This window comes from Limanda limanda, chromosome 23, assembly GCF_963576545.1.
Source record: "Limanda limanda chromosome 23, fLimLim1.1, whole genome shotgun sequence".
In the NCBI taxonomy this organism is placed as follows: Eukaryota; Metazoa; Chordata; class Actinopteri; order Pleuronectiformes; family Pleuronectidae; genus Limanda; species Limanda limanda.
The window spans coordinates 6099289-6125307 of record NC_083658.1 but is presented as its reverse complement, the minus strand read 5'-3'; the positions used below and the strand labels follow the sequence as shown (position 1 = coordinate 6125307).

General features: G+C 46.8%; 1 protein-coding gene across 1 annotated transcript in view; it reads left to right on the top strand.

Moving 5' to 3' along the window:
• pard3ba (par-3 family cell polarity regulator beta a) overlaps positions 1-26019 on the top strand; it is a 136603-nt gene that overhangs the window by 100414 nt on the left and 10170 nt on the right. Inside the window, exons 22-23 of the mRNA XM_061067263.1 lie at positions 5742-5853; positions 21018-21094. Coding sequence (XP_060923246.1) covers positions 5742-5853; positions 21018-21094 — 189 coding nt within the window. The remainder of the gene's footprint in view (positions 1-5741; positions 5854-21017; positions 21095-26019) is intronic.

The following is a 26019-nucleotide window of genomic DNA, read 5'->3' as shown; positions in this document are numbered from 1 at the left end:
CCGAGCTTTAATATCTGTTTCTTTCATGACAAATAAATAATATAAATGATGCCGAGGAGGAAATGGGTTTAATATAAGAGATGCTTCTGAAATCCCTCGTGTTAATTTAGCTTTATCCGAATCAATGCACACTTAGAACGTGTTTGCATAGTTATACCAACCGAGACACGCCGGTGCCCCCCCCCGTCAGCACCCTCGCCGCCGTCTCCCTAATTTACCGTCGGACATTTTCATTAGGCACCTCAATGGCAGGTGTGCGCCGTGATGGGCGTCACATTTGATTAGCGGCGTGCCAGAGTCTGACCTGTGGAGAGAAAAAAGGTTAGCTATGCTTGTCAAATTTTATTAGCCAGGAGGCGCTCTCCTTTGTAGCCGGAGCAGGAAACGGGCAGGGAGGAGATGAAGGAGGAAGGAGAGAGGGCAGGAGTGGTAAAGACTTGTGAGAGGTGTGTGCTTTTAGAGAAAGGCGCCATTGTGCGGCGAAGAGGAGGGAGGAGTGGATGGAGCTTGTAAACCAACAACGACAAATCGGCAAACATGCTCCGAGGTTCCTGCCACGGTTGGAACAGTCCGTCAGACCGGTGCGACTAATTGTTTAAATATATAGAAAAGAAGCAACAAGGTGTAGTGTTGGTTTTCTCCTCCGTCCATTCCACCCCCTCCATTCCAATGCAGCAGCTTCAAGTGCAAAGCAGAAACCGTATCGAGAAAATTCACACGTTTTTTAGCGCTACATTCAGAAATTACATCTTCTGCTTCTGTGGATTTATTCGGCGTCAGAGAACAGGACGTGTTGCAGCCGGCGGCTCCCGAGTGCCACCGGGTTTCATTTTCATCTGACAAGTGCAAATAAACATTGTCGTCGGGCGCATCGATGGCGCTTGACATTCAGCAGGTCTGGATTAGCCCGTGTGTGGGTATGTGTCAAACGGTTATTTTCTTGCTGGTTTCCCTGGTTACAGACACACACAGCAGATCGCCCAGCGTACGTGACCAAAACTTAAATGTGATTTTTAAATATTTGGCTGGAGCCAGTGTGAAAAGTCCTCCTTGAGCCCTGTCTTGTTCTCTTGAAAACAACAGGCATTTATTATTTTATCATTTGCGTCTCTTTCCGAGCAATTAAAATGTTTCTGTTTTATATTCCTGCAGCTTCCGAGTGTTCTTTTATTCATGCCCGGCTCCACAGATGAAAACCGGCTGTTACAGGAAGCCGGTGTTAGATTGTGAGTTAATCAGGTTTGATTTTTTATGGCCGTGCACTTGTTGCCTAACAACAGAAAACAGATACATGATGAGTAATGGGCCTGTTGTATAAATTGGGGGTTTCTCAAAAAACCTTTGACCAGCAGCGGATCCAATGTTTTGATCAGTTTAACAAAGGAGAGATTTATTCCTCCTGACAAAATCCCTTAATCCCAAATATCCAAATCGCAGCGTTTTAAATTTCTACAGACACGAGCTGCAAATGGAAACATTATTCAGTTATTAGCTTAAAGGGACTTAACATAATCATAATATCAGTTTGTTGGAGGAGTGGAAGCAGTTGTTGCTCTCGAAGGCCCTTTAAAAATCTAAAAAAGTAATTTTTAATTTGAAAGATGTGTGCATTATATCGGGAAGCATCATGGGAAATTAGTTTTACTCATTTAAGGGATTAAAAGTCGGTATATTACACCTTTGATTGCGTTGATTTCTTCCGTGAACCCCCTATTTTGCTAAATTGCCCCTTTGAAAACGGCGAAAATTGATATTCAGGCCTTCTCTCATATACATGTTTTATCGTGTGGTCAAGTTAGATCGCCTGTAAAACCAGTACAACCCTATAAAAGACCAGTTGTAGTTCGCTGTGGCCGGAGTCTGCCCCAGCATCCTCCCCAGACGGTTTCAGAAACAGATGGAGGATAAAGTGCTGCCTCTCTTTCAACAGGAGAAAAGCCTTTGTCTCCGTTTTGGAGCTCCACTGAGTTCCTGTCCGACTCTATTCCCAGTATCACACCAGGAAACCAAACATTGACCATTCACTTTGATGTGTGCTTACCTCCAGCGTGCAGGCGGCAAAGAGAAAACCTGCCTTCCTGAGCTTTTTATCCCCCCCCCCCCCAGTGTATTGTGTTTAAATCAGCTAGCCACAGCGAGAAAAAGTCGCCAAACCAGCCGGCGGCGGCGGCGCACACTTCCTAATTAGTCTGCCCTCACACGGGCGATCACCACAGGGTAGTTGCTTTTCTCACACTCTCTCTCTCTCTCTAGTTCGCTTTCATTCGACGGTTTGGTTTTGTTCTCACTCCACTTCTCTCCCGCGCTTTCGTTCGCTCTTTTTCCGAGTTCCCGTCGCCGTCTTGATGCCGCCGCTCCGTCTTTGCTCCGGTTCTGTCTTCTGACGCGTCTTTCATTCCCCCCGGCTCCCGTGTCTCATCTTCTCCCTCCGCTCTTCCAGTTCTCCCCTCGCTCACTGCACGCCGTCAGATCATCCTCCCGAGTCGGATACTCTGAAATATGGATGAAATGTGATTCTTGAGTGGAATCAACCTCTGTGGTTGAGCTAATACAGCAAAACACGGCTTTATTGAGTTATTGATTAGTCGTAGTTTACAGCATTTACATGTCAGGCACTCAGGGCGATGCTCCTGAGAGACCTCGGTACTTCACATATTCAAACATCTCTCTAAAGGAAATCAATATAGAGAGAGATTCTCTTATATTTATTAAATTGAGTCGATATATCGTTATATAACACAGTCTCTTATTTGTCTCTTTGGGCTTGAGCTGTTTTTTTTTTATTGGTTTTCACAATTGAAGATGAAATCTCATACATACAGACGTATATGAAAACATTTTTTTTTTTTTCTCCCCCCCCCACCCCAGGGGACAAACAGAAAAGAAAGAATTAAATAATAATAATTTAAAAAGAAAAAAAAAAAAATGTATATATATATATATATATATATAGACATCATTGTCGTCAATAAAACAAAAGAGAACAAAAACAAAAATTTAAAAAAAAAAAACAGACAAAACATAAGGTGTGTGTGAGAGATCATTCATGTGGTTTTCAGTAATGATAAATGACAATATATACTGTACATGACATATAGGACAAAACTTCACACTTGTTCAAGCAGGTATGTAATAAAAGGTTGAGCTTGAGCTGTTTTAAGACACTTTCCGGAGTTTAAAATGTCGGATATTAGCAGCCGATGACAACGCCGGTGCCCCCCCGCCTCTGTCCAAACACGACACATCCGCACACACTTCACACGCTAAGCACATGTGTGTTGATACGGCCTCGCGTGTCCGTCGCACCTTCGTCTCTCACTGTTTGCAAAGTAAAGCAAGCTGCGGAATTTTCCAACTCGTAGCAAACTGCTTCTGAACAGACCTCGTGCCCCCCCCATCCCCCCTCCCTCCCACCACCTCCATGTTTCCTCCAGCATCAACCTCTTGTCTTCCGCCATTAATATGATGATATTTGGCGTTGTCAGTGATGGAGGCGGCGGCGTAATGAGATAATTACAGCGTTGTTTCATTTGGAGAGCGACGCGCACGCTCCATCAAAATGGCAGGCTTAATTACGGGGCCCAGGGATTGGCTAATGGGTTTTCGGTAGGAGAGGGGTGGCGTGGAAAAAAAGAAACAACAACCTTGTCTTGGCTCTGTGCGTTCATTCTCCCAGGGTGTGTTTGTTTGAGTGTGTGTGTGTGTGGAGAAGGGGCTGCTGGGTAATAAAAAGTATAAATAAATAATACAAAGGATTAAGTGTGACTATTGGAACAGGAAGGTCATCCGCAGGACGCAGAGATCGGTATCGATTGGCTGCGTGCGTAGAAGCAACAATTAGCCCTGCCTCGTGACATCCATCTTTGTACAACACAAGCGTCTGTGTTGGCGTTTCGGAAGCGGCGCTGAAAACTTTTTTTCCGGGGGAAAGTTCCTTCCGCGTGGCAGCGAATCAGGATGGAGCGCCGACAGGGACTCGGCAGCGGAGCGAGAGCAGCACTCTGCATATCAACGCACCCGGCAGCCACAAGTGTGTGTGTGTGTGTGTGTGTGTGTGTTTGTGTGTGACTCAGCCCTCCTGTTCCCACTGAGCTGGATCGAAGGCATTAGGTCGGGAAACACAAAGTCAGAGTGCTCCACGTACATGTACACAACCCGACGCAGAAACACACAACCCTAAACGTCCTTCCGTGCATCCACTCTGCGTCCAGGTTTTCTAATTAAAGGCCGGGTCGCAGGAGAGACTTAAACAGGTGAGCCACGCACTTCACTAATGAACTTCCCTCTATCTGCTCTGTGTCTCTCGCCCGCTCTCTCTCTCTCTCCTCTGCGCTCCGGTCCGGTCAATATCCGCCTGGAGGTCGGAGCATTAGAATGCACGGAGCGGCGCCCGCCTGATGAAGGCTGTGTGGGCGTTTCACGTGTCGGACAAAGGCCCTCCGAGTGTGTCTGTGTGTGTGGGTGGGTGGGTGGGTGGGTGGGTGGGTGTGTGATTGTATTTGTTGTGTTTTGAGTTTTTACAGACGCAGACAAAGGGTGGAAAGTTGACTTTTCCTCTGGACATGTATCTCAAACAGGCAACATGCTGCATATCAGTGTCAATATTAGATGCTTGTTTCCAGTGTGGCCGGTAAACACGGATAAACCACGGCACTGGGTCGTGGTTTGGTCGCACAACCTGAAGGATTGTGCTCACTCAGGTGGTTGTGTGTTTCCATACTGGTGTGTGTTTATGTCTCAGGTGTGTAGCTTATCAAGCATTTAGGTCCAGTGAGCACAAGCGTGTCATATTTCTTTTCTCTTTCTCAGAAGTCATTGGCAAGGAGGTTATGTCTTCTTTGTATTTGTCTGTTCATCTCTTATGATATTAAGTGTTTTTGGTTCATTATGAAACTGTGAAATACACAATGTTGAATATGGCGTGCCACCGCAGTCTAGATGATTAATGGGAAACTGCTCTAGCCTTGGTGCAGGTGATTGCCCTTCTCGTTTGGTATTTAGCAGGATTACGCAAAAACTATCGGAGGGATTATCACGGAAGATGCAGTATTGGTCGGGAAAGAGAATCCATTAAATATTGGCGCAGATCCAGATCGGGGGGAAGATCAACAACATTGTGAAATGGGGCATATTTCAACATTTCTCAGATAATAATTCATGGATCTTGATGGAAAAGAACAGGCTTATTTAGTGTGTGATCTGGATCTAATGAATTTTAATGTGTTTTCGTAAGTTGGGCCCTGGCAGGGGGGGTGCACAGTACAGAGTACCCTTGTTGTTTGCTCATATATTCTTCATTTTCACCTTTTGGTGACTTTGCAAAGGTCGGATTCAGCAGGATCATCCGTCTGCAGCGGCTCCATGTGGCTTTTAAAGTGAAAAGCCACATCCATGGAAAGTTTTTATACCGTTTCTGTTCAATATCTTTCTTTCTTAGCTGCGGAAAGTTCAGTTGAGGCCCTGGTGTCTCTGCAGAGGCGATAATACTTTGTTGATATTATCCGTCTGCTTATCAGTCTTCCTCCACTGTCGAGGGCTGTATCTGCAACGCCAAAGAATTCCTGTGGATTCAACACAAGATGAAGATGTGCTGAAAATTACTCTTAAAGTGAACCGACGACATCTGGAACTCAAAGTCACGGAATCGTCCTATAAATCAACGGTGAACCACATCAGTTCCAACCAAAATGATTGTTGACACCTTCCTCTCTCTCTCTCTCTCTCTCTCTCTCTCTTCACAGTGATCCGCATTTCCAAGGGATGCGTCGGGAGTACCAGCCCCCCCGCGCCGCTCCCGTCTACGAGGAGCTGGACACCGCACGACGCCGAGCTCTGGACAACGACCCCAACCGGGTGAGTGGCCTTGGTAGCGAAGCCCGGGAAATGTCCGCTAGTGCTCGGTGTCTAGTTCAAACCTGAGTGAAAAGCTGGACTGTACATGTGTGTGTTTGTGTGTTTGTGTGTTTGTGTCTCCGGCGCACCGGCCTGTTTTCTCCGGTGTCTATTTCCAGCTCTTGTTAACATTTGGAGTCGCCGCGTGTCACCGAGGCGGCGCCCGCTCTCCTGCTCATTTAGTTCAGGGAGAGATCTATTAGACCGGTGACATTTCCATACACACAGCTCTGTACTTCAGCCTTTCTTTCTCTCTCCTCCTGCCTCCGTGAGGAAACATGATAGTGTTGTCTGCCCCGAACCTGCTCTACCTGCTTTCTCCCTCTCAATTTGGAAAAGAGCAACAGCGGTGTGAAGCCACTCACTGTACTGCAGCTGCCTCTCGGAGCCAAGCCGCACCGCTAAATGTCCCTGAACCCGTATCGATCCAGCCCGAGGAATCATTTCATTTACCTCCGCACTCTCCTGAACTCAGCATACTCGCCATGGAAATCGATAGCCATTTATCAGCCATTTTAAAATGGGATTTCTTTAATAGTGAGCCCAAGGATGCAGAAAATCACATTTTGATCCGAGTCAGAATCGGCGAAAGTGGCCGCGGCGATTTGCAAAGTCATTTCCTCAGAAGTAGATTTATTTTTTCATTAAATGACACAACTGAGCAAAGAGAGAATCCGAGGCTTCTGGGAAATATGGGATGGATTTACTGATGGCGTCTCCGATACTCAATCACCTCAATCTGTTTATTGAGCAATGAAGCCCAGAGAACCAGGCTTCATTAGGCGCTCGCAGACACACACCACGGCCGCTTTCCTTGGGGCCCGAAGGGCTTCGTCACTCATTACACATCCCAGTGCAGCCTGCGTCCGTGCCTGGGTTCACCGCGACTCAGTCAGCGCCGAAAACTCTGATGCAATTAAAGTAGAGAGAGTGCGAAGGACAACCTCTGATCTGATTGTTATTTTTTCCTCTCATGAAAAGCAGGCGGCGGTGTCCGCGGCGGAGAAACCCAGCGGTGGGCTCCTCCCCCGAGGAACCCGATAATGAAACACCCCACCAGCAATCATGCACACATGCACACAGGCAGAGCCAGAATAGAAAGTGAAACAGTAAAACATCTGGGAAGTTACATGGGGTAAAAAAAAGAGAGAAAAGATGATAATGGAATGATGAAGCACAAGTGAAAGTGTAAAAAATGGTTATATATTTAGAATTGAATATACATATTTATTTTTTTTCATCAGAGGCGAGGACAACAAGTAATCCTGCAAGCCACCCCCTGCTTCTTTTTCTTCTTCTATTGTTTAATTCTGTCTCAACTTCCTGCAATCGGCCTGAACGATCCAAAACATTTTAACAAATATTTCATTCTAACTTCTTAAAATCACATTTAGTTTGACTTGTGTCATGTTCACTTGATGCTTAACTCCAGCCTCTTTTTAATGATAATAATATTAAGCATTATCAACTGTAAGTTCAAACATCTTGCCTTTGAAACTCCAAAAAAGGGCATCAGCATTTATACGACCTCAGATCTGCTCCCTCCTTCATTTTGGCAGCTGTAAAAATCCGATGACACCGCGTTATGAGAGACTGTCCTAGGTGAATTACACTCGAGCTGTAATGTAATGTAAATACTTTTTGAAATAACACAAAAAGGGCGACTGTACAAAGCTCACGCAGACACAGACACAGACACACACACACACGCCCTGGAGAGAGTCGACCACCGAACAGTAAGCAGAGACGTGAATAGATGTTCTGACCACAGCGAGCGTTTCATCCTCACTTTGTGTTTATGTCGGCGAGGGTTTACGTTACCCAGAATCCTCTAGTTTTGGAGATCAGGATGAAACACACACACACACAAATGACTTACTTTACTTTTTAGGATGCCAAAATAAAAGCACTATATTTGTATGGAATAGGACTTTTTGTGTGGTTGACAAGATGGAGTTAACAATCCACTACTTTTAATTCACCGACACACATTAACCTTTTCTCTCTCCCTGTACGATACGAGAGGAGCCTGAGTGCCGACCACTCGAGCCAGCGCTCGCCTCGGCCTTGTGTGATCAGCCATTTAACAGCTGCTACTACCGCCGCCGCCATCGCCACGCTACCGCTACCGCTACCGCCGCTGCTCTTTTATGCCCGGCCATTTCTGTAGCCTTGAACGGTTAAAAAGGTTTTCAAAGCTCTCCACACAAGGCCAGGAGCCACCATTCTCCGTCCTCGAGTGGTGTGTGTGTGTGGTTGAAAGAGGAGCTGAGTGTGTGTGGGTCTATATATTTGCTCAGCTAAAGGATGCTGGGTAACACACTAACCCGAGCTGACATAAACAAAAAGCAGGGATAAAAGGCGGCGATTACGATATCTCCTTATGGCTCTGTTTATTCTTTCAGCAGCCATTTATCTGCATGATCTGGATGTGGAGGGTGTGTGAGGCAAGAGTCTTTTATGTGGGTGTCACTGGCTTCTTAGTGTGTGTGTGAGTGTGTGTGTCACTTAAATCTAGTTTCCAAAGAAGCTCATGTCCCCGTCCTCATTTCTTTCCTCCGCCTCTCATCTCCCTCCGTCTCCGTCCGTCTCTCCCTCTCTAATTTGACCCTTCCCCTCGTGTTCCCTGTCTGTGAATAGGTCACACTTGTAATTATGACAATCACACTCTCCCTCTCTCTCTGTCTGTTTTCTCCATATGCTAATCATAGGCTCTATGTAACATCCTGATGGCTAATTAAGTCTTTTTATAGACTCCTTTGTTCCGTAAGGTTAAGTCTGGAATAACTTTTCGCACCCATCGCCCTATTGTTGTTATATTCATCACCGTCTTAAAGTCTTTTATTGTTTTACTTTCTTGGATTGTTAAAGCTCCCGGGGCCTACATTTCCCATGATGCAACCAAATCCTATCTTTTTTTGAAATGCCATTAAAATCCAATAGCGATGATGACATCTATTGAAATTAATTAGAGATGCTCAGATTCCAGCTTCGAAAGCGCCTCCGATTCTGCAGAAATTACCAGGTTAGGCATCTAGTACCGATCCTGAACCACGTCTGTGAAGTTCCCTTTATTAGTTTCACCAGGATGAAATTGCGATGTTCATTTTCCCTGCAAATCTCTTCATCTGGGCTCCGAATTCTAAAAATGCTCTTGGAACCTCTCTAAAAATAGTTCCTCACATAATTCCAACACTGATTTGACAGACTACTTTGAGATAAGAGGTCTTCAGGGGTTGGTTAGGCTTTTAATACCAGTGTTAGAAGGCTGTTGGATTGATGTGGGTCATGACCTTATTTGTCAATATTCCTCCGACCCACATGGATCCCAGGGGAGGGGCCTCAAGCGCTCAAAAAATGACACGTGTTGCCTCTTTTGATTGCGCCCGCTTCACTTGTAGCATCTTACATTTGGCGGCTGCAAGTTTCTTCCAGCTCTACTTTGGATTGAGGTTGTGTTTTGGAAATTGAGGTCCGTTCCCGCCGTGCCGATTTTCCCTCAGGCGCCTTTTAAATGAAGTGTAAAAAGACGGGTCACCTCCCCGGACTGGACACGAGACGTGATGTAACCGATTTCACAGTCTGAGTTCTCCTTGTCGTGGTTAAAATCGGTGGAGTTCCCCTCATAGGATGACGCTAATTGTTTTTCCGCCCTCAGACATATAGTTTGAGGTCGTCGGTGGTTCATTCCTGATCCATTATCCTTCTGTTACATGTTCGTGATCACATCTTTAAAGGCTCTTCAGTGGGTTTTCTTACCCTGAAGGAAACTACTTCACTCTTTCATTCATTCCCCCTGTTGCCCCTTTGCCCCCTTGTGGTTGTCCCTGTGCATCGTCTGCAGGCGCCCTGACAGGAGTCGCTTATCCCCCCCCCGCCCGCTCTGTGATGCAGCTGAACGTCCAGGGAGCTTCACATGGGTCTGTGTCTCCTCTGGTCATGAAATGTTTATCGTAATGCAAGTCTGCTGTATGTGCATTACGGCTGGAGAACACGGCCAGTGGAGTGGAGGCTTGTTTGGTGTGTCGGAGGAACACAAAAACACACACACACACACACACACACACACACACACACACACACACACACACACACACACACAAACTCATGCATCTTATCTTCAACTCATTACCCTGTGAATCGTAAACAACGCTGGCAGCACATGTGACACCCAAATGAACACAGGAGTCACAGAGAACCACACGGGCGACTACACACTCCGCAGTCATTACGAAACACACACACACACACACACACACACACACACACACACACACACACACACACACACACACACACACACACAGAGAGAGAGAGAGAGAGACACTCGTAAGTCCAGATACGACTTGTCCTCCGTCGCACAGCTGTTTTTTTGTATTTCTCTCTAATGCCGTGCGTGCGGACATCCATCACCTTGATGATATTTTAATGTCACATCCTCGGGCTGTCTCAATCTCCCCCCCCCTCCCTCCCTCCCTCGCTCCCTCCCTCACTCTCTCACTTTTTTCTCTCCCCTCCCACACGTCGGCCATCACTTCATAAATAAACCCCCACATCATTAAGTAAACACGCACCGGCCTGTCACGGTGATAGATGGCCGACACACACACACACACACACACAGATCTTTGTAGGGTTCTTCATGCCCACAGGCAAAAGCCCCGGTGTTGTGTAGTTGTTTTTGCGCCCCCGGTCCTAATGAATGTGAGCCTATTCGCCTGTGTTATCATCAGCAGCACTTCTTCCAAAGACGCGTCTGCAGGCACTTTGTGTTTCCATATTGATATTTCCTTTTGTTTACTGGTGCGATTCCCGGGCTCCCACTGCGTCCCAGTGACCGGCCGTCACCGCTCTCGCCCGACACCTTCTGCCGCGCACAAGTCCGACTCCTGTTCTCCCCCCGCCGAAGACACCGACTCACACAGAGCGCAGGTGTAATGCATGTGCTGGCAGGCTGCTCCCGCTGTGCTCCTCACTGTTTAGGGGAAGCTGCAAGAAAAAGAAGGGTATCGCTGCAGAAGCTGAGAGGAGGAGGCCCGAGGGAGAGGAAATGGAATGAGGGATTTAGGTAAATGAGGAGGAATGGGAGTGAGGAGGCCCGGTGAAAAGGAACAGGAAGTGCAACGGTGAAGGAGAAGACTCTGTATGTGATTGGGAGGAAAAGCACAAAAGAAAAGAGAGAACATGGCCAAAGCAACAGGGCAGCATGGAAGCAAATAAGATGTAGAGAGACGCTTTAGGGCGAAGATGGGAAGGATGAGAAATGGCACATCGAGCGGGGGGGGGGGGGGGGCCGGGTTGGCACGAGGAGGAGACAGATGGCACGGAGGCACTGACATAAACGACTGTAGGAATGGAGAAGGGGAAGGGAAGGGAGAGAATGACGTGGTGATAAAATCAGGTGGGAAAATGAAGCTGCTGAAGTGTCCTTAAGCATGACATTAAATCTTTGCTCAGTGGGACAAAGGGAAAGGAAAATTCCCATTAGGGATTAGAGATGTTTTAATTCGTGAAATGTGAATGAAATTAAATAGCAGGTACCAGAAAGGAATAAATGTACAGCTTCTGTCTGTTTCTCTGAGTTCTTCACCTTTTAGTGAATCAAATCTTTCCATCGTGCAAGAAGCTGCTGATGCTGCACACACAAAACACACACACATTATGCAGTAACACAATGGCATACACATACACTGACTCCTTTATTCCTCACTACCACAACTGTCAGATCCTTTCCTGTCATTAAGAGTTACCGTCACATTATAAACAAAAAGCTTGTATCGTCGTTCCCGATCTTGTCCGACTAGACAATTAGTTAAGAAGAAGTTTCAGTTCATAAAGAAGATGAATTGGATATAGAGGGAGAGAGAGAGAGAGCAGCTGGTCCGGGGGCGTCTCCCTGAAGGAGGCTGCACTAATGTTAGTCTAATGTTAGCGTTAATCAGGTTAGCATATGCCGTGTGTGTCTGTGTGTGTGTGCGTGTGTGTGTTTCAATGTGTGTGTGTGTTTCAATGTGTGTGTGTAGATTTGACGTTTAACTGATGCTCCTGTACCGATTTAATGAGGAACGAGAGAAGGAAAACTGGCGACCACACACCATCACTCAACATCTCTCCCACTCTGTGACTCTGTTCCTCTCTCTCTCTCTCACACACACACACACAGACACACACACACACACACATTCCCCATGGGTAAAGCCACATTTGAAGTGCTTGGATCACCAGGCAAGTTCCATTAAGTCCTGCTTTCTAATTTCACAAACATTCTCACAAATATAGAAAATGTAATTTAGTCTTCCCTAACCCACACACACACACACACACACACACACACGCATGTGGATTCATGTATGAACACATCAAAAGCATGCGTACACAATACTTACGAGCACAAACTACACACAAACCAACATGCTCGCACACACACGTTTTATACGAGAACTTTAAGAGGTGGCATACCACAAACACATAAAAAGACACAATGCACTTCAGAAAGCTCTCACACACACACACCCATACACATACATGCACATACACACACACACAGACACAGACACACACATAAACCTTTATGAGTAATTCAGTAATTACAAGAAATAGTGCGCTGATCCTGGAATCCTCATCACCCCCCTCTGAGATCACCCTCTCTCTGCACTTACATCACACACACACACACACACACACACACACACACACACACACACACACACATGCACACACATAGCCCAGTGCAGCTGTGGAGGCCTGTGCTGATTAAAGGCTGCCCGTTGGTCGCTGACTCTCTGGACCGGGCTGAGCTCTATTCTGGCCCCGTGTAATTGCACAGGCCCGACCACAAGTTAGTGTTTGGATCATGCATCCCAGAATAATCCCGAACAAGCTACTGGGACCAGCTCCTGAATAAAAAACAGTGGCTGAAGAGACGGGGAAATGACAGAGGAGAGGTAAAGCGGGAGGTGAAGCTTACAGTAAAGCGCTCTGCAGTCTGTTAATGTGGGGGTGCAGGGTGATAATTATAAAATTAAAGTGGTGCTGCACAGATTGTTCCTCCTTACAAGACATTTAGTCCAAATCCAGCCGTGCGAGCCCGTTTTAGTTCCGGCGTTTGCCAGCGAGGTGAGATAATTCCATGTTTTGCAATGCAGATTTAATTGAATTTTTTGCGCTAATACCTTTTTGTGTTCCAGAATGCTGCATTATCAGGACCTGGTGCTTCATGAATATTCTGAAAATAAATCGACTTGCTTATTTTTTGTTCTTCTTTTTCAAATCACCTCAAAGCGTGTGTGTATTTGTTTGCAGATTAGAAGCGTTCATTTCCAGCCTGCGTGCTAGAAACGATTCCAACGCTCCAGATCATCGGCATCGCACCCGTCACTATTGCCGGGAATCCAAACATCCGTCTAAACTTCTCCGAACCACCTGCAGCCTGATCTCCTCCTCTGCGACGCCATATGCTCACAAACAATCCTGAATAAACAAAACCTCTCGCAGCACTTATAAAACTTCAGGAAGGTCTGGAGACGGCACATTATGCTGCCGAGGGTTTTGGAACACACTCGGTAGGTTGGTCTGAAAACAAATTTCTCTCGAGTATTTTCTCATCTGCATCCGCTGTTGTTAAGGTCAGGGTCGTGGATAAGGTCGTAGATGTTTCCTGATGTTGTAGAAGGGGTTTTGTTTTGTTTTTACATGATTTGCAGTTGGCATTTTTTATCTTTTAACTTGTACATGGCAGTATCTTCCTATAATGTGAGGAATCTCTGAATGCATATATGTGAGTGCAAGCTCAAGACAACAATCTTTTATTCATAACTAATTTGGACTGAACATTACTTTTTATTAGGGCTGGGCAAGTTAACTCGTTTTAATCGAGTTAACTCAAGTGATGAGTTAACTCGATTGTTTATCCGCCAATTATTTTCTTTTTTCCTGTTCTGCAGCAGTCAGCAACAGACTTTCACAAAATAAAAGCCTGACTTTCACAATAAAACAATAAATAATCAAACCTGAGTTAATGCGAGATAAAATAATTAATCGAGTTAACTCATCACTTGAGTTAACTGAATTGAAACGAGTTAACTTGCCCAGCCCTACTTTTTATATGTTGCTTATAGCCTTACAGACCACTCAAAGGTCACATTCAGCCATTCATACAATGCTTCTCTTTCTATCACACACCGTTCATGCAGACTGATTCACATTGGCACATGACGGCTGATTCTCCAGTTTAGAGTTCTGAGTACTGAGTTGAGATTCAGCGAAACAGAAGTACAAATGTGGCTGTTTAGAATGGGAACTGCTCTAGTAACATAAAATAAAAAAGGGAACCATCATAAACACTAATTATAATGGTTCCTTTCAAAGGCGCCAGTGATGAGTCCGCTTGCAGCTTTGATACTTCTACAGAGCAAAGAGACGGAGAGAATGAGGATTCACTCATTTTTATAATCCCTCCCTAATTTCCTATGACCCCCCCGCCTGCTCCTGGCCATTCGCTCTTATCTCCTCGTTTGATTGGTGCTCACACAGGAGCACTTTGCTCTTCACCGGCTGTGGAACACACCGGCTCCGACTCAGGCTGAACTCTCGCTCGCACTCCCGGGAAACAAAGACAACAGCGAACATCTCTTTTCCAGCTTTTGTGTTTTCTAACCAGCCGCTATCCAGAGTTCTGTGTGAAGCACCTTTCTCCCTCTCTTCTCTCTTCGCAAAGTCACAATGAGCGATTCTGTCCACGGAGCTCCCTCCTCTCTGTCCTTGTCTCTGCAGCTCATCCCTGAGGCTCAACACGTCCCGCTCCCCCCCGCTCCCCCCCCCCCGCCCCCTCTCTTTTGTTTTAAGAAAGTTCATTTTAATGCTGCACAGCGAGCGGGTGAGGAGTTTTTAATTTCCCTCTCCCTCCTCCCCATCTGGTTTCAGCCGAGGCCTGCAGGGACTTATTTGGTGTCTGTCTTTATCCTCGCAGCTTGTCTCTGGCCTCCGGGCAAACTGCAGAGTGTGATCTGTCTGCAAGTTGATAGAAATCTCTCGTTCTCCTCCTCGCTCGCCCGCTCTTACTTCAGCAGCGCGTCACCAACTCTGTGTTTGGATTCGAGAGAAGAGGGTTCAGTACATGCACGCGTGATTCTCTCCCTCTGTTGAGTTTAACAAATCTTACCCGACAGTGTCTCAGAGGAACATTCAATAATCTTTCAAGGAAGATTTGATGACATTGGAACCTCATATTTCCCATATTTTTTTAAATACACTGAACATAAGTCTGCCCCCAGTACGAGAGACATTCCTTCTCCGGGCATCATGACCTGGAGAGGCATGGATGAAAGCAACTACACACATACACACACACACACACTCTCCCACTCACAGGGGTATTTGGATGTTATTTCAGTGAGCAGTGGGGAGGCAAACAAACCCACAGAGGGGGAGAGGAGCAGGGACACAGTCCCAGTGAGTTAATAAACAACACCCCATGGCCACTGCCATGGCCACACACACACACACACACACACACACACACAGACACACACAGACACACACTCAATCACATGGAACAGGGTTAGGAGGCATGTTGACTGATGCGGTAACAAAATAGATGTGTAGGAAAAATATACTTTTTTTTAACTCACAAATTTGTTCTGATGCCTGTTGATCAGCAGTTTTATCAACAACAGCCGATGATACTGTTCACAATCAGAACAATCTGGTATGAACACATGTGAACTTTGTAACCCCCTCAGATAGAGAGGATACAAAATGTTCATGGCTAATTGCCACTTTCTCTGAAATAGTCTCGTCCTGCATAACATCTTTTATTGTGTTTTTCCTCTTGGAGCCAGCGGCTTTAGCACATTGTAAATAAATCAGTTTTGAGCACATGCTTCATCTGATGCACGTAAACAACTTTCAATCTATTTAGAGTTTGTGTAAACGGTTTAATCCAGAGCAAGTTTTATTTGGACAGATAGAGTAGCCTGCGTGGAGCCGTGGCCGGGGGAAGAAGTCGGCAGCATCGATGTGAGTTGTCTCCACTAAGGAGTTGAATATTATCTTAACACTACCTGCTCTGTCCTCACCAGGAAAGATTAACTCAGCAAAACACACACACATCCAAGTGATAGTCTGATCCCGACTGTAGGTAAATGTAAAGAGCGACTCGGAGGTCAAGAGTTGAGGCCTAAATAAACAGTAACAATGGAGACAATTACCAGCAGATTGGCCTATTACCAAAATAGACTGCATTCCAGTCTGAGTGTGTGTAACCTTTGGTCCGATGTGCGTGGGTGTGTGTGTGTGGGTGTGTGTGTGTGGGTGTGTGTGTGTATGCGTATGCGAGTTCGATGCATGTGTGTGTGTGTGTGTGAGCCATCTGCTGCTAACGAGCTCCGAGTGAGCGAGGTCCAGGTGTGGGGGTGTTTAGTGTTCACTGGGGGGCAAAGTGAGCCTCCTGTGCGAGATGTATCCACACACACACACACACACACACTGGCTCCTAATACAGCATAATGTTGTTGTGTAGCCAACAGGCTCGACCTCACGAGCATGAAAGAGCTTCTTTGACCTTTGTGAGCTTTTTTTCTCTGTTGGTTATTCGTCGGTTACCATGCCAACAAGCCATTTGAGGAGAGGGAGGAATTTCGATTTTTGATATGAAACGTCCTGTTGCTGCAAAACACCAGGAAATGATAAAGAATGGCACCACCTATATGGAGGGACTAACTTGTTGTCTATTCTCAGCTAGTCCCTTTCTCTATCTACACTAAAGGTTTTTGGCTCAATTTCCAACATTTAGCCAGGATCTGTTTTCCATCGGCTTCCTTTTTCTTGAGATCAGCTTTATGCAGACTCAGAGAAAACGGAGAGAATTAGAACGGCACTCAGGAGAGTGACTTCCTCCATCAAGAGCCAACAGTCCCTTTAAGCCAAGTTCAGACTATTTCTTCTGTCCGAGTCTGAGAGAAAACTGACCCGACCAAAACCCGACGGGTCTTCTGTCTGTTCTATCCGAACCTGACCGGAGCCTGATGCAATCAATGTCAGGCAAAAAAAACGGATGATTTGCTTTTTCAAGGTTGTGGACCGAATCTAAATTATGTTTCTGCATAAAAAACTGATAGATGCTGTTAGACACACATCAATGTTTCAGGCTTTTCCTGTTTGAACAGCTGTTTTCACAATATTTCCGAAGGCCAGATGTTTTATTCTATTCTATTTCTACTTGTATCAGCAGAGATCTCTTTAAAGACAACGTGTGCGCTTATACAAACCGAGCATTGTGCATGCATTTGCAAATGTCTGTTTCCAAGTTCATCCTCCCAGCTGTTAACAGCCAGAGGCAGCAGTAGTTAGTCTCTCTGCGGCTCATAAGTTCTCGCTGTTGTTTGTCTGTCGTCCACCTACGCACACGCCACATCTCCCAGCGTCTCCTCCGGCTCAATGCACTCCTGCGTCTTGTCTGTTCCCTCGACTCCGACGGGGAAAGTGAGCAAAGTCTCATCAGTGTTTTTTTTTTTTAAAGGGATGAGGGAGAAGATGGATATCGGGTGGATTGTGCATCATTGTGCCTGGGCGTGGGGGTGAGGTTGCCAACAGAGGGCGGGTACCGGGTGCCAGGCGGAGGGCGCCGCGCCGAGACACATGCTTAATTAGCATCCAAGATGGATGGAAGGGAGGGGGGGAGAAAAGGATGGATGGATGCGAGGAGGAATAGATGGCAATACAGGAGTCTAATTATGCCATTTGAAAAGAGACGGCAGAGGGAAGCGGCTTGGAAAAGACAAATCGGAGTATCTCAGTCGCGGGATGAGAGCGCTGCTCAGGCATTGTGTCGAAGCACTTGGACTCTCGTTTGAGCCTCATTGTATATATGAGCATCGCAGATTCACAGCAAAGCCAAAAGGGCTCCGAGAAATTCATTTCCCGAGCTGCGGCAATACTTTCTGATGAATGCGACAGCTGTGCTGCCAGAGTAGATTGGTGTGTGTGTGTGTGGGTCTGTGTGTGTGTTGTGTTGTGTTGCAATGCTTATCATCTGGCACTGTCAACGCGTGGCTTTCTAATTTGGAATAATGGAAAAGTGACTTTCCGCTCATTCACACTCTTGCACTCGCCAAAGCGTTCTGTCAGAGCGTTTGTCAGCTGCTGAATCGCCAGTGACTCCACAAAATTCAGCACTTCACATGAGAGATTGTTCCAATGCATTAAGGCTCTTTCGCTTCCCCCCCCCCCCCCCCCCCGTTGAGAAAGTGTCTCGAAAGGTGCACATGTAGCAAGTGTAACAAAGCCTTTTTGTGTGTTGTGTTCTGATTCTAATCGTCTGGCTCTGTCAACGCGTTAGCCGTCTAATTTGGAAAAAATGCTAAAGTGACTCTCGGCTCATTCGCACTTGCACACGCGCCAAACCGTTCAAAGTGTTGAAACACGTCTGGAGATCTCTGGGTAAGAATAACACACAAATGCAGCAAATGCACAAAATCTTTTCAGAGTTTTACCGCCCGACACTAATGAGGAAAAGGAAATTCCCGGTCATGTATGTGTGTGTGTGTGTGTGCATGTATTGTGGTCAGTCCGCTGCCATCTGCACAAAACATTAACTTCTCCACTGATAACCACACACACACACACACACACGCTCTCACTGTAGATACACACAGCGGCGTGTCAGGATGAGGACATGAACCCGCGGCCGCGAGTCAGGAACGGCCAAGTGTGTGTCATCGCCTCTAAAGCCGCGGCGCTTTCACAACAACCTGGATGAATTTCATATCGCCGTTTTACCAGTTTCCATGGTGAGGCCGAGTCGTCCTCTGCGTGTTTGTTTACTCGTGTGTGTGTGCGTGTGTGTGTTTCAAGGAGTATCATCTGGCACTAAAGCCGGTCGTCTAAATTGAAGGAAATGGGCTTCCGTCTGAATCGCATCCATATGACGGACATCCTTAATCTGTGTGTGAGCTAATAAAGGGATCATCCAGACCTCGGGCTGCAGGCCACTATGCTAATACAATCAGAGGACACAATATTTCACTCGTATTATCTAAACACACATTTCCTCCCGTCCTCATCATTCTCCTCCTCAATCCCCTTCTCTTTCTCCCTCCCTCTCTTCCCACTCAGAAGATGTATTGTGTCCCCCTCAGCACACAGAAGGTCTTCCACCTGAGTCCCCGGCTTCCTGCGAAGACTAATGTCCCCTTTACCTCACATTATGCTTTTTTTATGCATAGCGTCCCCTGCGCGGCACAGACACACACACAAGATGGAGCGTTCACTTCCCGGCATCATATTAAAACCTGCACACAAAGACACACACACCCTCCCAGACGGCCATAATATTAACACACACACACACACACGCACACACACACACTGGCTCTTGCCCCTGCCAAGGCCCTGATGTGCTTTCACTTCCTGGCTCCCATTCAGGGACATTAGAGCCGCCGACATTACAGAGACATACTAATGATATCAGGTAATGCTGCCACATTGACATGCAGAGTGAGTTCAGACTCCTCCGTACATGCAAAACAGAGCAATACGCCTGTGTGTGTGTCTGTGTGTGTGTGGTTGCATCACTTTGTCCACCCGGATCAAACGCCTGACTGTTTACCTCTTTAGATTTCCACACGCGTCTCCGTCAAACCTGCGATTGCTTGTTCATGCGTACATGTCGGGTTATTGTACATGTGGCTGCTGGCGTGTGTTTGACCAGCTCTCCTGTGTATTTGTGTGTGTGTGTGTTCTGCTTACAGTGGTGCATTGTGTGTTTGACTGATGAAATGTCCGTTTGAGTAAATAGCCCGTGTTTGTATGTGGGAAGCCCGGCGTCTCGATTGCAGATAATTGAAACTGTATGTTCTCTCCCTGTCTGTCCGCCCCCGCCTCCCTCCTCCTCTGCCTTCAGGCATGGTTTGTTTAAACCCTCCTCGTATTGTGCGAACCGAAGACCGTGTCCATATGTTACGCAACCAGATTCAAAAAACACATCTTTGTTTTTATATTTGAACAGTTATCCTGGGTTTTTCTCTCTGAAAAATGCGTTTTTTCCACCAAAAAGCACATGAGCAAAGAACCAGACAGTGAAGGTGTCCTGGGTTCGTATTTATGTTTATCTTTCCCGATAATACCGTGAGCATAAAAAGTGATTCCACCTGTGGCAGGGAGAGTTTAGGGGTCTCATTAATGAGCGGCAATAAACAACCGATTTTATATCTGTGCAGTCGTTTGGTGAAAATCTCAGTGAGGGACCGGGATCACCACGAGCCTCCAGGGCAGAGCAACACAGATCCTATAAATCTGAGGACTGAGGGGATTCTTCCAAGAGATATTCCCGTGTTATTCTGGTGTTTTGATGGTTGTGGAGGAGAGCGTTATTATTATGTTCCTTCATAGACTTGGCTGCAGTATAGTTCATAAACCCGATTACCACTGCCTCGGAATACGCAAGATGGCAGCGTTTGTATCTGGGACATTTCTGGTGACCCACCGTGTTTTCTTTCCTCCTCATTTATTCATTAACCTTCCTTCCATTTGTCGGCCATGTGCAAGTCCCTGTGAGGAGTTGGAGGTGACAGCACAGAGGCTTATCCTGCTGAGACCAAGCCGAGCCACCGGGCTGCGACTGTCCGGCTCCATTAGATCACGACGCCTGTAATCCACCGTGGTGTTTACCAGCAGAGAGAGACGGCACAGAGGGAGTAAACAGCCTTTTCCAGATTCATCCGGCCCGGCGTGGACATGGCTTTAATCAGCCACTTCCTGGTGTGTGTGTGTGTGTGTGTGGATGAAAGACCTTTACACAAACACCACTTTAAATGTCGTTTTTTTTTTTTCAAATATGACTTGTGTGTTTGTAGGAAATGTACACACACGTGTTGTGGAGGGGGGAACAGTGCTGACATGTGGTCACGTATGTTTACGTTGCTGCTTGTGGGGCCTTGCAGGACTTCTCCCTGTCCTGTTGTCCACTCAAACCACAAGGCTGCACACACGCTCTAAATACTTTATGTGCAGTAGTAACTATATGTAGCTCATTGCCTTGCTCAAGGTTATTCTGACTGTTGAGCGATTGAACCTCTGACCTTTTCCAGTCTACATATTTACACTAACGGTGGCGTGTCTCCTCACAGATGGCGGCGAGAGGAGTTGAATCTCGACCGGCGCACCGCTACGATGAGCCGGACCGCCAGTACCCGACCCAGCCCAGGTGAGAGCACATGCACACATGCAGGTGTCTTATTCTTAAGTGCAGGAAATGAAGGGATCACTTCTTGCCCCTCCCCTGCCTTTGTGTCTGCCACCACTCTCTCTCTCTCTCACACACACACACACACACACACTCGGCACAGACTAATCCTCTTTGGAGCTTATAATTAAATCTGGAGTGTTTGCCTTGGGAGTGTCTACTCATCCCAGGAACAGGAGTGATCAGCTCTCCACAGAGCAGGAGCATCACACACACACACACACACACACACACACACACACACACACACACACACACACACACACACACACACCACGGACGTGTTTCTCTTATGATGGATACACAACCTCCCGTGTGGTTTTCATGGATCTGCACATGTTTCAATGTTCTCTCGCCGAAATAGGTGCATATATGGGCTGTTCTCCGTATAAGTCTGAGCCCAGCAGGGATACATCCTCTCCAGAATATTCACCGTCTTCTGCATGCGTTTGTGCGTGCGAGTGTGTGTGTGTGTGTGTGTGCACATGCTGAGCATACGTCATTTTTGTGATGCTCGCGCCCCGGCAGCTAAGTGGAGCGTGGAGTGGCACGGGGCGAGGGGGAAAGCGAGAGGAGGGAGAATGAGGTAAAAGAGGGGACACCGGGATGGAGAGGAGGAGAGAGTGAGAAAAAGAGAACAGTCATTTCATGGGTTATTGCCCCTCCTGATATGACAGGCACCAGGGAGCCCAGACATCAGCGCTGGCTTAGGAGGGGGGGGGTGTGTGTGGGGGGGGTGACGATGACGAGAGGGAGAATCTGCGAGAGAGACGAAGAGGAGAAGGAGGAACACGAGCGAGCGACAGAGGGACAGAGATCAGCCAGCTGTAACCGTGGAGACAAACCCAAATGGAGACGGAGGGGCTGAGGGAGACGTGGGTGATCGGTGACAGCTCAGTCCGTCCACACTCCGGATCTGTACCGCAGCAGAGGAAGAAGAAGAAAATACTTATCCAAACTTTCTCCGTAATGAAATTGAGGCGAATGCGGAAAATTGAAAACCTCCCGAGCCATTCAGACGAGCCGAAATGAACGTCTATTTAACGCAGAAACTGTTTAATAACCATTTAAATAACTAATTCCTTGGTTCAGACGACAAGGATGTGAGGATTTACGGCTTAATATCTATTTAAGCTCATTCATCATGTGAAAATACCACTTTTCTCTTGTTTTCCACCTCTAAAATATAAAGTTTTATGTGTTTTCGTCATTTTAAATGGCATACGTCTAATAAATTTGCAGTTTGAAAACGTCACCTTGATTTCTGAGAAGTTATAGTTGCCCCCTTTTGCCGTTTTCTGACATTTTATAGACAAAATAGTATTGAAGAAATAAAAATGCATCCTCGGATAAGGAAACTCATCATTAGTGCAGCCCTAATGCATTCCCACTACTTTTAGCTCAAGCTTAATCTGTGTGTTCCGGCGTATTAAAAAAAGAGGCTTTAAGAGGCTTTTTAATTAAGCATCTTCTTATTTCTGTTGGGTGACGGATAAAAAAACATTTAAAATAAGGAAATGTGTCGGCTAACACAGGATGTTTGGATTCAACACTGGTTATAATAAATATAATGATGCCTCAAATGTTTAAGATTTATTTAATACATCCAAGTAGCAGCCACCGGGGTTTCTATATTTTCTGGTGTGAAGATGACAAGTCGGGTTCAGATAATGTTCGTTTCCTCCAGGAATATTCTCCGTGTTATTTAACTGTTGATCTTTGGCTCTTTGAAGATTTTCCCCGGCCCAAGATCCACAGGACGATATCCGTTTGAAATGCACGTGGTTCAGTGAACAGGCTCCTGGAGACACGTGCAACAGCAGAAGGGCAAAAGCAACAAAAAGGCGGAGAAAAAAGTGCCAGATTGGAGTGTGAACACTTTTTAAAACCCGTGTGTGTTTCTTGTTTTCTGACGTTTCCGTAAAGATAAATCTCGACTTCCTCTGTCCCCGAAATCCATCGACTCGCACTCGCAGAACTGGAGAAGCCAAAAAAAAGGAGGGAGGGGACGCAAATATATTCCGGGAAGAGGAAAAAAAAGAAAGGAGGAGAGAGAAAAGAGAGAGAGAGAGAGAGAGCGCGCACACAGCAGTGAATTGAATGCATTTTTCAAAGTGGAGCTGAACTTTGTGCAAAAATCCCCCGGGGGCCGCCATTATTGAAAGCCATTTCCTCTCAAAATGAGTGCGGCTCCACCATTGGCCTGGCTCTCATTAGCATACATTTGGCCTGCCTTTTGTGTGGAGCCGGCTGGGGCTGCAGCTGGAGGGGGGGGGGGGGGGTGAGTGTGAGCGAGCGTGCACGTGTGTGTGCGTGTGCAGGGATAGTGCACGAGATGCAGCACCTCATAGATGGAGAGAGAATATAGTGGAGGTAAGATTTAGGAGAACGGTGGTAAATTCGAGATGGACGATTGTTCGATGTGCGTTATAACTTCCATGATGAAATCTCACAATTATCTTCTATTAACCCATCAAGACCTGATGCCACCTATGCAGATTTATACCTTTAAGACAGGGTGTGATGTTTGTGGACTTGAGAGCCGGATGAGAGTCAGGACAAGTTATAAGAAGCTGAGAAATTACAGTGATTTGGGGGTTTTAATCTGCGTCTTTGGTTAAATTCTCATTATTTTATTTCTCTCATAAATGTGACTTTTTGTAGCTTTAAGGAACACAAAACACTTCTATGGGAGAAAGTTTCCCCTGTTACCCATCGTGCTTTCTTCACTGTATCGGAAAACATTTCCCATCACAGAGCTGCAGCCCACACTGGGCTTCATTATACGGAGGTCTGTCTGGCTGCTCTCCCCCCCCCACACACTCACTCAAATCAAGAGTTTCTTTGGACCTGAAGGAGTGGATGCCAAAGTAGCAGGACTGATGAAAAAAAGAAGAAAAAAGAAAAGGTGGACCTCAGCCTGGGACTTAGTGCTGAGGGCGACTGCACAGCAGCCAGCGAGAGAGAGGGCTGGAGTCTGGGAGAGAGGATTTGGAGAGAGGTCTGGAAGTGGCAGCGCAGCGAGAGCTTTGCTCCAGGGAGGGTGATAGTGCTACTTTGGCTCCTGCCTCCCTCTCCATCGGCCATTAATGCTGCGGCACAGCTCAGCCTCCAGACAGGCGCTGTGCTCGGGGACACACACAACTGTGAGCACACACACACACACACACACACGGGCAGGCAGGGCCATATGGAGAATATTAACATCATTACCAATTCAAAGCAGCAGGTCATGGGCGCGGCGACCCAGCCTGGGGTTATCCAATCAGAGCAGCCCCTGACCCACTTCCCCAAGGGTGATTGGATTAGGGGGCCAGGTTGGAGCGGCAGTTGTTCCTGGCCGCGGCCGATAATTGGCTGATTAATGTGAAGCCAACGGCCGGTGAAGGCGAGAGAGCACAGGTCTCCAACCAGGGAGGAGCCTACAGGCCTCACTGAGCCGCTGTCACTGCTGGACAATGGAAAGGACTCACTGAGAGGGACGTGTGTGTGTGAGTGGAGAATGTCCTCACACGTCCAATTGACTCCTTGGGTCAGAATGATATTTAGACTGAGTTGGGTTCGACTGGTTTGCAGTGCGTGTCCGAGGCTCCAGAGACTTTCTAGAACTTTTCCTGGCAGCTCCCTGGTGAAATGTCCAGAGAATGACAGCGTGAGCCTATGTGAAAATACAGCAGAAAAATATGAATGACGTTTATAACAGATGTATAACTGGTAGAATATAAATATCTTCCTGCTGCTCTTCCCAGACCCCTCGCCTGAAAGTTCCTGACATTTTCCTGTTATTTTCCAATCTCCTGCAGCGTTCTCCATAAATAAAAGGAAACTCAGGAGAAGATCCAGGTCTCAGCAGCTTCTCGTCATCGCTCTCTCGTTTTAAAAACCAGAGGGCAGCTCCTGGATTGTCCTCAGCATGTTGAGTGTCCTCCAGGTCTGAGGGAGGCGTCCCTTAAGGGCTCTCTTTGACCTTCCTGGAGATGCCCACACTAACACACACTTGGTTTTCTCCACCACGTCTCGGCGCAGGAACCTTTTCACCTGGGGAAGCGTTCGCTCTAATGAGCCACGTCCGGAGTGGAGACACCCGGCAACACGGAGAATAGAGAACAGTGCTGGATTCTTCCGTTGATTAGAATAGAATGAAGTCGCTCGTGTTTACTGGTTCATTTCTGCTTCACTGTTTCATTTTATCAACTGGAAATAAGCTCCGATAATTTCACTCCCACCTCTCACTGATGGTCGGACGTATTTATTGCAGAAGTCCGTTATCATATCAGTGCTGTAATGTAGTTTGGAGCTCTCTCTCTGTGAATCTGGTTTGGCTTGCTCAAGGTCAGCGGAGAAATCTTATTTTCGTTTTTTATTAAACCCCCAAACAAACTTCGACTGCCCCCCCCCCCCCCACCACTCCAGCTGTCGAATGACTCACTTCAAAACTCGCCCCCAGATTCACTTAAGAGTTATTGTCTCCGTAAGTCATTTCATTCCTCGGGTCCTGGAGAAGCCATCGTTCCTCAACGTTCGCCCGGCGACAGCTGCCGATGCCGTTCCAGGACCCTACATGATTGGTTTAAAAGGTGACGTGACCCCACCCCCCCACCCCCCAAAACTCCCTTTTTTATGGTTAAATAAGCAGCTCAAGAGCGTCTCAAGCAGCGTGCCGATTGTTTTGTTTGATTTCCCGAGAGGCGCTGTGACCCGTTTCTCTTATTTGCGGGTTCTTTATGAGGGAGCGAGCCCCCCCGCTGGTGCTCTCTGCGGCGCCGGTGTTTGTCCAGCTAACGGTGTTTGCTCTCAGACACAGGAGAGCGTAATGGAATCAGCGGTACGAAATGAAAGGGCTTTAGCCTGCCGCTGCCACATGCACAGCCGAGACACCGGTGGCT